Source organism: Synchiropus splendidus, chromosome 3 (assembly GCF_027744825.2).
Source record: "Synchiropus splendidus isolate RoL2022-P1 chromosome 3, RoL_Sspl_1.0, whole genome shotgun sequence".
NCBI classification, from domain to species: Eukaryota; Metazoa; Chordata; class Actinopteri; order Syngnathiformes; family Callionymidae; genus Synchiropus; species Synchiropus splendidus.
This window is the reverse complement of record NC_071336.1, coordinates 6481776-6497254: the sequence shown is the minus strand read 5'-3', so window position 1 is coordinate 6497254 and position 15479 is coordinate 6481776. Positions and strand designations below refer to the sequence as shown.

The following is a 15479-nucleotide window of genomic DNA, read 5'->3' as shown; positions in this document are numbered from 1 at the left end:
GTTAAAAGTTGTCGAGCAGAGTGGATTCCCGTTTGGAAGGTACGGTCCAAGGTAACAAAAATGATTGACTTAGACACTGCGTGCGACTAGGGGAATGTTAAACATGCACATACAATTTTATTTTTCACATTTTCACAGTGGCATAGCATTCGTCAAGTTGCTACAGCATCCCAGAGGGGGGGAAATCACGTGCACACATCTGGAGGAGGATCCACAGGGAAGTCCTCCCGACCACGTCTACACACGCTGCACACTCCACGGAGAGCCGAGAAGCCCGACTTAAGTCCAGTAATTGAGATATTCACCTGGTCCAAAGTTATTTTCGGTGTGTAGTTAGTTTCCGCTAGACGTCCTCTGACGGACTGGGTGTAGCAGGGAGTTGAGCAGTTCCCAGGTGATGCAGCTTTTCATGAAATAGTCATCGGAGTCGCACTCGAATAGTTCTTTACTGTCAGCGAGCACAACTGGATCCGTGAGACCGAACTTTCTTAACTAGTTAGGAGTTAGGAGATTGAAGTATGCTGCTGCAGCTCCTCAGCCTGGCCTGCTGTTTCTCTTCTCTCTCTGCAGACGTACTCAAGGCAGAGGTAAGAATTTCCCTGATTCTTTTACCCATTTTGAACAGTCCAGAGAAGAGTGACCTTTTTCTCTCCTTTCGAATGTTACATGTGAACTTTTAAAAGCTGTTTTATTTCAACATGAAGTGTCAATTCTATTCATATCAATGGTATAGTTTTGTTTACACTGGAGGTTTGAAGTCAACAGCAGTACAGGGGCAAGCCACAGCTGAGCTGCTTTGTTCCTGAAAATAAAGAGGTGCAGTGGTGGTAAGGGGGAGGGGGTTAATGGTTCTCATCTGTTGTGTTGACTGCACAGCCAGCCAGGAAGCAGTGTTCATAACAAGCTAGGAATGAGACACTAGGTCGGGAAGAAGCATCCAAACTACGTGCTTTGACACCAGGACCCACGACTAGGAATGAGGAGGGAAAACCTCCTGATGGTGTGTGGAGGGGGGACGCTTGGTTGACATTTGCAGTAAAACTGATGGACAAAAGCTGCCCTCCCACCTGGCTGCCAAGTCCCTCCTGCAGTTGAGAGAAGTTTGAGCTGTGAAGGAAGGCCTTAGTCACTGACCACAAGTGGCGGGCATGTGAGTCAAACCAGACATGGCGGATAACTCAGACGGTTTATAAGATGCCCAAGTGATGAATGTCTGTAAACAAAGTGAGACAACATGTATTTTTTTGCGGCAGAGGATCATAGCTTCACCAGTGCCACAATTTGTCAGCTGTTGACTTGGGCATCGATGGCAGTGGGCTGTAGATCAGCCGTCCCGGGTCATCGGGTCGGGCAGGTCACATGAAAGAACGATTCGATTTTGGGAGGGTATTCTGTATTTTATATGTCTTAAGGTATTTCAGTAATTGGCCTTGAAAGTAACTATTGATAAATATTAACTTTCGGCCCACTTTCTTTGTGCATTTGTGCTTAATGTTCAGTGTAGGATCCTGGTTACCACGGTCTGCATCGTGAAGTGGTGATTTTAGGGTTCTGTCTTCCATCAGTAATGCCATGCTGGGCCACTACATCCAGAAGTCGGGCCATTGATTCTAATTGAAAACAAATGGACCGCTAGCTTAAAGTTGGCAATACGGATCTGTCAGGGGTGGAGCCATCTCGTCGTCACGATTGAAAGGCAGTTGAGCCCCTGAGCAGCATCGGATGAACCCAAGTTGCAAAAGCCTTAATGAAGGAGCCTTAGTTTTCATGTCAGCACCCACTTCAAGGGAAGACAACCTGTCTACCTTTTGCCAAGCAGCCTTGTTCATTTAACAACTCAGGACTGAGTCTGAATTGAGTCTGAGTGACAAAACAAAAAGCTATGGACTGGCATGTAAATATCAGAAGCATTCATATGATCTAAAATATCTTAGAAATGACATACTATTTGAGAAAGAACCACCAGTTTGCTCAAACCGATGAGTGAAGGATCAGCCTCCTTGAGCCTGCAAATCTGAAGAGCTATATATTGCACTTGTTATAGATGAAAAATCATTTATCAGAAAAGCAAAGGCCGTTAAGGGTTGTTTTAAGGCATCCTTGCTGTCTGTGCAGCAATTTAACTCAGACTTTGCCCCTGTTCAAAATGTCCCCAGTTGCCTCTACAAACTTTCAACCTCTTGTTTAGTAGAGCTGAATTTCATTCCTGCTGTGATGCCTCCAGATAATCCTTTAGCATATAGGGCATGGCTCTTAATCATATCTGGTGGATTACCTCACCTGAGTATGAAACCTGTCATCAAAACACAGACTGCATAAAGCAGAAAAGTGGGGACACAGAAGATGAAAGACTGGTTGGGAGGGTGAACAGTTAAACAGTTCTTTCATGGAGCTTCAAGCTGAGGATGTGGACAATCACAAAAACAAGGAGGCTTTGAGAAAAATCTCTTGAAACATTGCTGGAAATAATGTTTGGATTTCCTGTTGCTGTGTTGAGACATGCGTCCTTCAATGCAGGAGAATATTTACACATTGTCTTATTCTGACTTGAAGTGTCATTGTTGTAGGTTTAGACTTCATTGATTATTTGGCAAGGATTCCATGTTTCATTCTCCTCAGATCCAGTACACACTTTTCTCTCTGGCTGTAGTTATGATTTTAAAAGAATAATAATGTGAGTCCAGTCGGAACGAGGACGTTTTTGCGGAGTTTAAAGACAGAGAAAAAGCTGATTGAGGTCCAAGACCTGAGAACGCTGCCCACTCATGCATGAATCTCAAAGAGGAGAAGATGTTTGAGGTGCTATATAGATTTTTGTGGCTCTAATATTGACATTTGGTGGTGAGCCTGCTAGACTTGAAGCCAACACAACCAACCAACACAGAAGCACCTAAATGAATACAGGCTTATTTTACCCACTTCTAAAACCCTCAAAACAACGGGTCGATGTTCTTTGAAATGCATGTAGGATATTTAGATTCTATTTAGTAAACTCTTTAAACTGTTTAAAAAAAACAAAAAGAGATGAGAAAGGGAGCAAATGCTGTGAATGGTGATGGAGTACATTTCAGAGCATTATTTTATAAAAGGTGAAACATTTAAATGACAAAATGACATTTTCCCTGATCTTCTGGGCAATGGCAGTGTCAACGTAATTGACAAATGGCAATATACTTTACATGTAGATACAGAAGTGGATGTCTATACAAAGATTTGCATTGCCTTTATGCATTTAGAATTGAGTGCGTCATAGCTTTAGCTGGCAGGCAGTGGACATGGCTATTGATACAAAGTTACAAATCATTTAAAAGGGATTATAAACAAAGATACATAATGATTATGAAAAGGTTTTTAAGGCGTTCATTCGGTCAGAAATGCCATATTTGGACACTGAATATATTAGGTCAAAAAGCAACATTTGGCCTTTGAGTGAATTAAAAGCAAGGGTGATTAAGCCAGTAGCCATCACGCAATCAGACAACGTGCTGTAGACCTCAACAATTATTTCCATTCAAATCGGCATGGTGATGCCGATGGTAGTGCGATTTGAGAGAGAAAATGCAGTGTTGGAGAGCAAGAATAGAATTGCAGTTTGCAACAAGTGTTCAGCCAAGCTACCTAGAGCCTTCTGTTTACATTATTAGCCTGTTGTATAAATTAAAAAAACACGGTTGTGCTTTTTTTAAGAAAATGCTACTGGAATATTTTTGAAAATCTCAAATGTATCTAAAAATGTATTGTAGACTATCAATCCAATATAAAAGAGTAGTGAAAAACGGCATTTGATGTTGATGATGATTTTGCCGAGCATTTCATATTATTTGGCTTCAGCTACAAATTTTCATCTCCCCGCTTCCCCATATGAAACCAATGTGAAATGTGAAAACCACAGTTCTGTTGTTTTTCCATTGGCACTGAGAGAGAGAGCAACCACTGACTTGGTCCCTAATATTCGGATCCAGTGATTCTATCTTTGTGAGGACCTCTCATTGACCTAATGCTTTCCCCAGTCTCTCACTCTAAACCTGGTCATCCAAAACACATGGCTAACTTCAACCAGGACTCTGAACCAAACTTAAACATCATTATAATAGCCTTGTTAAGTCTTCATCCTCAAATTGAGGCTTAACCTTGTGGGTTGCAGCTAAATGGTCATTACAATGGCATTAGGTTCCCACAAGTTTGGATAAACAGACTCACACTCACACATTTTTCTGCTTATACTCCTCCCTGAAATTGTTTTTACTGTTCGCTCTCTCTAAAGTAAACCTGCATTTCCCATCATCATCCTTTCCGTTCTGGGAAGACATAAAATTCCCAACAGACTTGTCTGGTTATTAAGTGTTATTTCTTCTTAAACGTTTGGAAATAGCACAGGCAGTTTCACTTCCTGATGCAAATGGTTTCAAATGGATTTGTTTTTGTATTTTTTTTGTGAAACTAGTGGCCGTATTTGGACAAGCATCATGTGAGTGTGGGTAATAAACTGACGTTGGGTGTCTTTCCACATGTCCGGTGTTGCGTCACAGACGCTGTGGTGACCAGGGTCACATTGTCATTTGCCAATACTTACAGGACGTGATTCACACCTAACCCGAATGACGTTCTGGTCATCCTGCTGGCCTTGTTAGCTAACGCCTGTCCGGGTACACCCGCAGTAGGTGACATATGCCAGTATATCACATGCCGTGTGGGACTTTGGAAGAGTTAATCTGAAGTTCCAGTATGCTACAACCTTAAGAGAGCCTTGGTATGGTGAAGCTACCATAGCAGTATCTAGTTGAGAACCGTTGCCTTTCTGAATGCAGAAAACAGCATGGTCCTTGTTAGCTTCTCATATATGTATACTAAAAATAACTTCAACTCAACCATCTACTACTCTCTTTGAAACTTTAACAAACAGCCTTACATTGCTCTTGTTGTACTCTGGATATTTTGTCAAAATCAATTTACACAAATATTGACAATTCCCAAGTTAAAATGCCACCATTGAAGTGCTTTGTTTTGAGAAATTGCCTTGCCCAGTAATAGGGAAAAGGGGACAACGAGAGCGCCACCTTTGAGTGTCAAAGTACTGTTTAGTGGTTTGACACTCACAATAATTACCTTTATATATATATATATATATATATATATATATATATATATATATATATATATACAGTATGTGTGTGTGTGTATGTATGTATGTATATGTATATATATTGGCTTAAATGACGTTCCAAAAAATGTCCTACAAGAAATGAAATCAAAACAAAATGTGTTGGTGGAAATAAACCAGCTTAAGATCTTGAGCTTTTTCATTGATTTGTCTGAGATATTTATACAGCACAGAGGTCAATACATGGTCAAAGGAATCATGCATACGTCCCTCACCGTCACTGAAAATGACCTCTCCCACCACATTTCCATCATGCTGGTTGTGCAGCAGCGTCTGAGCAGCATATGGGACCAAACTTTAGTCTGCAGACACACTGCACACACTCAGGGGTGTGTTTACTAGAACCTACTGCCAGCAGCCTCTGACCACACATGACTGGGCCCAGAGAAACCCCAAGGCCAACAATACCGGCCATGTACAAGACTCGATAAATAGAAGCTTTGATGGCCACCGATGCTAGGTCCAGGGAGGAGGGGTGCATGCTGGGGTACCTGGCGTCTGAACCGGAGGTAGTGGAGTGAATCGCCACTTTGGGATCAGGAGAGAGAGAGGTGGAGCTTTTGACTGTGTGGAGGGAGTTTTCATGCAGTGTGTTTTTATAGAAGCTGACTGGAGCCACAGGACACACTAGCGGCAGTCAGGAGAGACAAGCCGGCACTGACTGCTCTACGTCACCAGACAATCGACACCCACGGAGAGGAAATGAGATTCATTTGTTTTATTAATAATCTAGAGATGTATGAATGACTGCGGGATCAGGGATGGCTTGACAAAAGAGATTGGCTGACTGCAGGTCATCATAAATGAACCTTGTTTTCCAGCCCCCCACCCCATCCCCCACTCACCCAACAGTCGCTGTGTGTGCTAGCTGGGTCTGCCCACGCTAGATTTCCATCCCAGCTCTGTTTTCACTTGTCCGAGAGAAGTAGGAAGACTGAGCTAGATGGCTCTCTTCTCCTAAAGTTTCAGTTGATTAAGAAGCGTTCGACAAAACCGAATTTGTGACATTGTCAAATGTTTTCATTAATGTTTTCATCATTAATCCCGTTGAATCCCGTCTGATTATTCTGTTGTTGTACCGACTGCCATTTTGCTTCACCCTCAATGAAACGTGATTCTTACCTCTCCTCTCTTTCCCACTAAAGTCACAAATTCCAATGTGCTTCTTTGAGTAGATGTTTGGTGCTTCCTTCAGTTTAGGCATTAAGATGCTCAGTCATCCTACAGGGACTCAAAGTAGAGCAGAGGCTCCAGTAGAATGGACTGAGCTCAGGTGGGAGATGAGTTAGTCCAGACCTGGGCAAAGTGCGGCCCGGGGGCCATATGCGGCCCTTTTCCTGTGTTTTTGCGGCCCTCATGAGGTCGGACTAAAACTATACAACTGATAAGTAGTCATTTTTCGGACTATTTTTTTGTCTTGTTTCTTTCTTAGCATTACTATTTCAAGAATGATTATAACATGTTCAGGACTTAAATTTCTTTTCATCTGCCATTTTAGTGAGTATTTTTTGTTCCTCAAAATACATGAAAAGAAAATTGAAAATATATATTCTAATTTCCTTTTAATATTTCATAGATATTTTTGCTCTAGTTTCATTATTTATATTCAACTTAAATTGCACAATTGCCTAATAAATGCAATATTTTTATAGGTTTCATGCCATATTTGCACTTCTTAATATCTTTGCTTCCATTGAATGGTTCGTTCTTTGTTACGTAAGATTTTTTTTGTCCCGTCATGTTTCTTAGTCATCGCCGCCTTCCTTTTGGCATGATGGCCCCTCACTACTGTCACAGTTTATAATGTGGCCCTTTAGGAAATTTAACTGCCCACCTCTGAGTTAGTCACTGAACATGACAGTGTGAAGAGCCTTCACTTTGAGCTAATGTGTCCAGGATGTGTTTAGGAATCCTCTCTACAATGTCCTCAACAGATCAGGAAGGTGTAGTTGAAGAACATTTACCATCTGTAGCAACAGAATATCATACATCACCTCCATTTAAGTTACTCCAAGTTTGTAATCACAGCCCTCATAAACTGTTATTTGGTGCGTTTTTTCCTGTCTTTAAATAAATCATCGCAATTCCTATTATCTGAAATTACCTTGAATTTCAGAGTATATAATGTTTTTTGTTGCTGTTTTTGAGGGTGAGTATTAGAACTATACTGTTTAATGTCTGAATTTGATGGTTTTCCAAACTTTCTTTCTGGTAGGTGTTGAGAAGAGTCTAACATATCTGAGTTCAGCTGGTTTGGTGGTAATGTGCTTTATATTCATTTCTCTACAACTTCATTGCAATTGTTAGACATTTCACTCCAGCAGTTGCTGTTATTGCGACACTTTGATTCCAGTCCTGGGTCAACAAACTCAAAAGCACCAAGTCATCACAAACTGAGGCCCTTTTTTCATGCCAAAACATGTTTTGAGGCCTTGTTGTGGCTCGCATTTCTGAGCACGCAAGTATCAGAGCTATTGAAATATGAAAAGTGCCTGTACACTACCAGCTACAGTGAATGAACTAACTGTTACAACAGTCAGAAAGAAACTTTTCCTAACAGAGGTGAAAGGTTTTAGGATACAAACTTTAATTTAATTTACTCATTTATATCCTCCATTGCTGGCTCAGTCATTGCAGGCTTTTGGAAGGCTGATGGAAACTGTATCTCGGATGAATCACAGAGAGGGTGAGAAGGACGGTCATCTGGTTGCATTGAAATGTCTTCAGACAACCCAGACCTCTGCTCTCTCTTACTTCAGGCTGAACTTATTATGGGAAACTTTGTTGTGGGCACACAAAGAAGGATGAGGAACTGAAATCCAAATAGGGCGACATCTAAAAAAAAAGATTGACGTCAGTCTCAGTCACAATGACCCAGAAAGGTGTCTAGACTGGAAAAAGAAACATTTTCAGCATCATTTGTGTTCCTCCAAGCTTCAATTTTCACTGCCACGCTGTCCATCTTTCCCCTTTTTTTTCTGCAGAACTGTGACAACCAAACCACCATCTATTAAACACTCACTTGAAATGGCAGATTCTTTTCCACTGCTGCATTAAGTCATACAGTCATACACGGATCAATTATTCAGGAAATGTCTTCCATTCACTCTCCAAATTGTTAGTTATATAGGTATGTTTATTCTTCAATTTAATATTAAAGTGGAAAAAATGGAGTTCATCTGCTGCTTGTGAGGGCAAGAGACTCTATAAACATGTATGCACAAGTCATTCATTATATATTAAAAAAGAAGAAGACAGCCATGTGCTTCATGGATACAACTTTCAACTAGATATTGAATGACGGACAGTGATGGACCTGTTGGCTCTACACAAAGTTAACATTTCTCATATACAGTTTCCAATTTCAAATATCTGTGTTTTCATCCAAAAACACATTTGTTTTTTCTCCAACTACTCAAGGTGATGATCCTGTGTGTGTGTCAAGCACAGAAGATCTCACTTTAATCCAGGAAATGTCAGGCGTCCCATTTCTTCATGAGTTTGAAATGCAAGGTGTGTAAGAGCTGCTCCTCTATGTGCCTCAGGCCTGGCTCCAGCAGTATGGCTACCTACCCCCAGGGGACGTCAGAGCTCAGGCCCTTCGTTCACCAAAAACTATTGAATCAGCGATCTCAGCCATGCAGAGGTTCTATGGTCTCACGGTCACTGGAACAATAGACTCCAACACGATAAAGTGAGTCAGGTCATGTGTTATTAGAGTTATTACGGCTGAGAATAGTTCAGCTAAGGTTTTTTATCACTGGTTCCAGGGCAATGAACAGGCCACGATGTGGCGTCGCTGACAAGTTCGGTCCTCAGCTGAAAACTAACCTGCGGAGGAAGAGATACGCCGTGCAGGGCTTAAAGTGGGACAAGTCTGAGATCACCTTCAGGTAGGACAGCACTCTTGTACAGAGCTCTCCAGAATTACATGTGCCTTTGTCCCTGGCAGCATCGAGAACTACACTCCAAAAATAGGTGAACGAGCAACATACGAAGCCATCAGAAAAGCTTTCCGAGTGTGGGAGAGCGCCATCCCGCTGACCTTCAAAGAAATTCCCTACAGTCATATCCGTGACAAGGTGGACAAGTACGCCGATATCATGTTGTCCTTTGCTGATGGGTTCCATGGTGATAGCACTCCCTTTGACGGAGAGGGTGGCTTCTTGGCTCATGCATACTTCCCAGGCCAGGGCATCGGTGGTGACACCCACTTTGACCTGGCTGAGCCATGGACCACTGGGAATGTGGACCAGGGGGGTAAGAGGGAGATGAAGATGATGATGATGCTGCTGATTGAGGATGCGGTGGCTTTATGTAGTTGTGTCTTTCTTTGATTGAAGGAAACGATGTCTTCCTGGTAGCGGTCCATGAGTTGGGTCACGCGTTGGGACTGGAGCATTCTAACAGCCCCTCTGCTATCATGGCCCCCTTCTACCAGTGGTTTGACACAGACAACTTCCAGCTGCCAGATGACGATCGCAGAGGCATCCAGGCCATCTATGGTGGGTCGCAACATTTCTCTCTGTTTCATCCTGCTCTCAGTTTGTGCATGATGCAACAGTTGGGTACCTGACATTTTGCTTTGGAAAGAGCCGACCACATGGAGTTGGGGCACAATGTTCATTGTTTATCTTCTAAATCTTCTCACAGGGACCAAGACCGGAGCCCCTCCTCCTCCACCACGGCCCACTAAGCCGTCCAACCCCACCAGACCTGACCAAGGTCCTGACATCTGTGAGGGTCATTTCGACACCATCGCCATCCTCAGAGGGGAGAAGTTCGTGTTTAAGGTGAAATAAATTCTCTTACCTCTGTGTGAACAGTCAACTGAATTTGTGGAACGCAAGCAAAGAATTATCATGGAAAAAACAGCAGACATCCACCCTCTCTAAAACTTGACCAACTTAGACACTCGAAATTATCCATTTTTCATCCCGTAAACTACTGATCTATTGAGCTGACATTGGCTATGTGCCCATGCGCAAAGCAAAAAGACAAAACTAGGTTCCTGCAAAACCCTCCTTTTCAAGTGTTTTCTACGTTCACTGGTTTCCAAAATCTCAACAAACCCTTCAGCATTGTGCGTTTGTCTCATGTCACTATGTGATGCATATGTACCATCCCAAGAACTCTTTATGAGATATGAAGTGAACAGTCCTGCGTACGTGTCTCTTCGATTTCAGGACAAGTGGTTTTGGCGGGTGCGCAACAATAAGGTGTTGCCTGGTTACCCCATGACCATCAGTCACTTCTGGAAGGGTCTTCCCTCAAACATCAACGCTGCTTACGAGAGAGATGACGGCAAATTCATTTTCTTCAAAGGTGGCTGCAACCATGTGACATTTATGGTTTCTTCACAACAGCTCGGGTAATCAACTGACGTCTTGTCTGCAGGTGACAGGTACTGGGTGTTCAGTGAGTCCACCATGGAGAAGGATTCCCCCAAAAGCCTCAGGGACCTCGGCAGTGGTCTTCCCAAAGACAAGATGGATGCAGCTCTTTTCTACACACCAACAGGACAGACGTACTTCTTCAGAGGCAGCAAGTGAGTGTTGGGGGGCTTTGAGTGCAACAACGGCTAAATGTTTGCATTCATAGGAACATCACCACATATATATATATATATATCCTGGCTAAAACTACTTTTTGTTTGTTGTTTTGTATTTGTGAAGGTAAAATGTGTTTTCGGTTTTAAATAGTGTAACAGTGTAAGTTGACACTGTATACTGGGACCGAGACCAAACTGAATACAGAAGCACAAGTCTATCAGTCATGTAGAGAGACATGTTTAAACATTCTTTTTTTTTTTTTTTTTTTCAAAATAAATGTGAAATGCTTTTCATTGGAACAAACTTTGCATTTAGTTTGCTCTCGGTCTTGGTCTCTGCCTCCTCATTGGTCTGGGTTTCTGTAAGTTCTGATCTCAACATGACCTTGACTACAACACTAGCTATAAATAAAGTGACTGTTGCAATGTTCACTTTCAGTTAAGGACTTCAAAGGTAAATTTCATTGGTATCGTCAAGATTTTCAGATCAAACAAGCTTCCTACTTCAGAGGCACATACATGTTTGTGTGCCTGGGAGAACCAATTGGAGGGATTACACTGTGAAACTCCTAGTGCTGAACCTTCCTGGAAAACGGTTACAGGCTTTGAGCTGGACGGTGGAATGGCTGAAATGATTTAGCTCTTTAGTTGGAACTGAAGCCCAAATGATGACAGAATTGTTCAGTCTAAGAGGCTTTATCCAGATTTTGAATCATTTCCCTTGAAATGAATTGAAGCACAATAGAACACAGCTGTTGCCTTATTTTCCCCAAAATACTGTTTATCATTGACAAACACCAACGTGCTATAACTTGCAGCCACCGTGTTTATCTGTGACATAAACAAAGTGAAGTCTGACTCAGACGTTTCAGTGGAGCGAAGCTGTGATTATCAGACACACTGTTGTAGAACTGTGTCTCCAACACACTCGTCTGACTCTCCTGACTGCGGCTTCTGCAGATACTACCGCTTCAACGAGCAGACTCGCACTGTAGACGCCGGCTATCCCAAACCCATTAGCATGTGGAGCGGCGCGCCCGACAACATTAAGGCTGCCATCATGAGCGAGGATGGATGTAAGTTTCAGTTGAGCCGCCGCACCCTTAAATGGAAGCCCTGTGTGTCAGGCCTGTGATGTCTGTTGTTTCGCTCTTTCCCTCAGCGTACACATATTTCTACAAGGCCAACAAATACTGGAAGTTCAACAATCAGTACATGAAGGTGGAGTCTGGATACCCCAAATCCGTGCTGACAGACTGGATGGGCTGTGAAGGAGAGGAGCCCAAGAAAGGTCGAGAGGAAGAGGTGATCATCATCGAGGTGGACGAAGCGCAGGGCGGAGCCGGCCCCATCGCTGTGGTGATCCCACTCCTCCTGCTGGTGCTGGTGGTCATCACTCTGGGAGTCCTCCTGTTCTTCCGGAAGTATGGAACACCACGACGCCTCCTCTACTGCCAGAGGTCTCTGCTGGACAAGGTGTAGGAAGCACGAGGGGTGACTGACGGACTGTCTGTGTGGACAGAAAGAGTGATGGAGGGAATCCAGCGGTGAGAGCAAACAGAGAGACCATGAGATTTTGAAGACAAGATTTAAGCAAAAAAGTGGACTGTGTGTGCCTTAAGGAGGGATCGCACAAGGAACTGAAATCAGGAAAATGTGTATTTGTATGTTAGCTATTTCCATGTACTGCTCAGAAATTAAGGATCATGCCTCTCCTCTCGCTCTCTCATCATGTTTTTTAAAAGTCCCTCCCTGCTCTCCAGCAACTGGACGACCCCAGCTGAACTGCCGTCTGATTTTACCATCATAAACTCAAGAGCTTTTTCAGTTGAATGTCACTTTGATTCAAATTTAATCATCATCTGCCTGATCAATTGGAGATATTCTCAACTTTTTCTCATCCATATGTACAGGTTTTTTTGGCCTATCACACATCACCGCAGTCCACTACAGCACTTTTGTATGTTTACACAGAAAATATAAATAGTATTGTAAAATATGAACTTGTATTAATAAGTAGAAGCATTGAACACACTAAATCCAGTCAGTCAATACTTGTTTACCAACCACCATGAGGCCCATTTCACATAACGTGTTGACTAAGCATTGGCAAGTTTGCTGGTTCAAAAATGTCAACTATTAATGTATGAGAGCTGATGGCAGGGCCTCATCAGTCACCATTCGAATGATAGCATTTCAAGCATGAATGTACCCAGTGATCTGTTTCAAACTATTCCCATGAAAGCAGTTTCTTAGCTTTGGACGATCAAATCTGGCTGCCGGGAGCTTTACTCTGAAACAAAAGAGCCATCAATGAGTGGGCTTCTTGGAGTGCAGCCTTGAAATGCCTGCAAGATGCTGAGCGAAAGGTGTGTTGCTTTTACGTAAAACTTTATTTTGTAACCAGAACCTGTCAGTTCTGTTGTCAGTGCAAGCAGTCAGGTGGGAAATAAAAGTGAAAGGCTGATGTGTGGGCTTATCTCATGGTTTTAAACATGCGGTGCATCTGCGTGGCGTAAAAGGTGTTTGTTCAAATGTGTGAGGAAAATTCCCAGCAGTATGGTGCAATTTCAAACTCTTAAGTATGTTTTGTAATTATTGTTTACTCTTGTTTTTTTTTCTGCTTGTTCACATTGTCATTTGGAGTCCTGCTGGACAGAGGCATAACATGACAATGACAGAAATGACTCCTGGTTCACAGCGTTTGGTGAGTTCGATCAAGAAGGGGAGATTGAATGTGATTTCTCGGCTTTTATTTTGAAGTCTCACACAGATGACAACAAGCAAATCCTATTTATAAACACACATGGTGCTCAGTGTTTAAAAATGGAAATGAATTCATTAAGATTATTGCAATGATAATGGATTAATATTTATAATGATCAAACAGTGTCCAATGTTGTGCATCAGACTAAAGCCAAATTAAACTGTTTTCTACAACGCCTTTCGTTGTTTTCCTTTTTCCCGTGTTGACACAGACAGCTGTGACTCTAAAGCTAAATCCAAGTGAGTAAAAGAACACCTCCCCAGGGAGGCGTCCAGGGGGCATCCGGATCCGATGCCCGAGCCACCTCAACAGGTTCCTCTCGATGTGGAGGAGCAGCGGCTCCACCCCGAGCTCTTCCTGTATGACCGAACTCCTCACCCTATCTCTAAGGGTGCGCCCAGCCACCCTGCGGAGGAAACTCATCTCAGCCGCTTGTATCCGCGATCTCATCCTTTCGGCCATTACCCGAAGCTTGTGACCATAGGTGAGGGTGGGAACATAGCTCGATCGGTAAATCGAGAGCTTCGTCTTGTGGCTCAGCTCCCTCTTCACCACGACGGTCCGATACAGCGACTGCATCACTGCTGCCGCTGCACCAACCCGTCTATCAATCTCACGCTCCCCTTTTCCCTCACTGGAGAACAAGACCCCGAGATACTTAAACTCCACCACTTGGGGCAAGAACTCTCCACCGACCTGGAGAGAGCAAACCACCTTATTCCGGTCGAGAACCATGGCCTCAGACTTGGAGGTGCTGATCCTCATCCCGGCCGCTTCACGCTCGGCTGCAAACCGCCCCAGTGCATGCTGACGGTCCCGGTCCGATGAGGCCAGCAGAACAACATCGTCCGCAAATAGCAGAGATTAAATTCTGTGGTTCCCGAACCGGATCCCCTCCGACCCCTGTCCAGACAAATAACAACAAAACAAATGACAAATGCAGTGCCGACATGGCAACCAACAGATCCTTGTCCTTGGCACAGTGCTTGCTTGAAATCTGCTCTTGTAACGGTCAACATACAGAAGAGTTGACCCGGCACAAGACGCACTTGAAGAGTTATGCAAGTAAGGTGCCAGTGGAAGAGCTTCGCCAATGGCTGATTTTTTGTTTTGGTTTTTTGCTTGAGGCATTTGTAAGTAATAATGACACACTCCACTGCTTTTGCGTGGACAACAAAGTGCTGTATACACAGATGAGATCAAGAAGGCATCAAGGAAACTGTGGTGGTCCTAATGGACAGGAATGAACCAGGTCTCATGACTAAAGCTTCAGCGGGGCTCACAGATGGAGCTGCGGTCGAGTTACAGTTGGCCCCTGCTGACACGTGACAAGAAGCAAGATGGAAAAATAATGAAATGTCCACATTCTTCAGAAAGCAGCGTTCCAACTCAGCATCTGGTATTTCAGAATCATCTTAGCGTTTCTACTGCGTGAGTGTGTGCGCAGCTTTATGAGTTGAGGAAAGTTTCCCTTCCCCGCTAGTGTTTTTGCTCAGTAAAGACAAAGAAAATTCAACTTCAAACATTGTTTCATCCTCTTTCTCCGTTCCAAACAGATCTTTCCATGAGATCTCTGACTCACTCCTCTTCACCACAAGGATTGCTGGTTTATTCTTTACTCATGCTCACTTCTCCTCTACCCCTCGCTTTTACCCTTCCTTCTTCTCTTATGGTCTATTTCGCTGCGTCTGTTTATATTCATGCAAATCAGATTCAGTGGAATCAAAGTATTGTATTCTGTTTATATTGTATTTCTGTACATTTTGATTTGTTAAAAAAGAACTTTTTACACACTTTTTAACATTTGTGGATGTCAGTGGATGACCATGACAATGGTCTCTGGTTTTTGTTTTTGTTTTTTGACCGTTGTGATTCATTCTGGTGAAAAGGCAACAAATGCTGCTCGGTGATTGCTATGGTGATGTTACTGAAAACAGTCAGAAGCCTGTTTTTGGTTTCGTGTAATGGAATGGATTTTTTTTTTTTCATTACCTGCCAGT

The 15479-nt window shown here is 43.0% G+C and overlaps 1 protein-coding gene across 1 annotated transcript; it reads left to right on the top strand.

The window, feature by feature from the left end:
- Window positions 1-230: 230 nt before the first annotated feature.
- Window positions 231-13652, top strand: mmp14a (matrix metallopeptidase 14a (membrane-inserted)). The gene is made up of 10 exons (XM_053860270.1): window positions 231-587; window positions 8707-8855; window positions 8932-9054; window positions 9114-9421; window positions 9505-9666; window positions 9815-9954; window positions 10348-10486; window positions 10559-10709; window positions 11673-11788; window positions 11875-13652. The coding sequence occupies exons 1-10, from the start codon at window positions 519-521 to the stop codon at window positions 12192-12194; spliced, it is 1677 nt and encodes a 558-aa protein (XP_053716245.1). The 5' UTR covers window positions 231-518; the 3' UTR covers window positions 12195-13652.
- Window positions 13653-15479: the final 1827 nt, after the last annotated feature.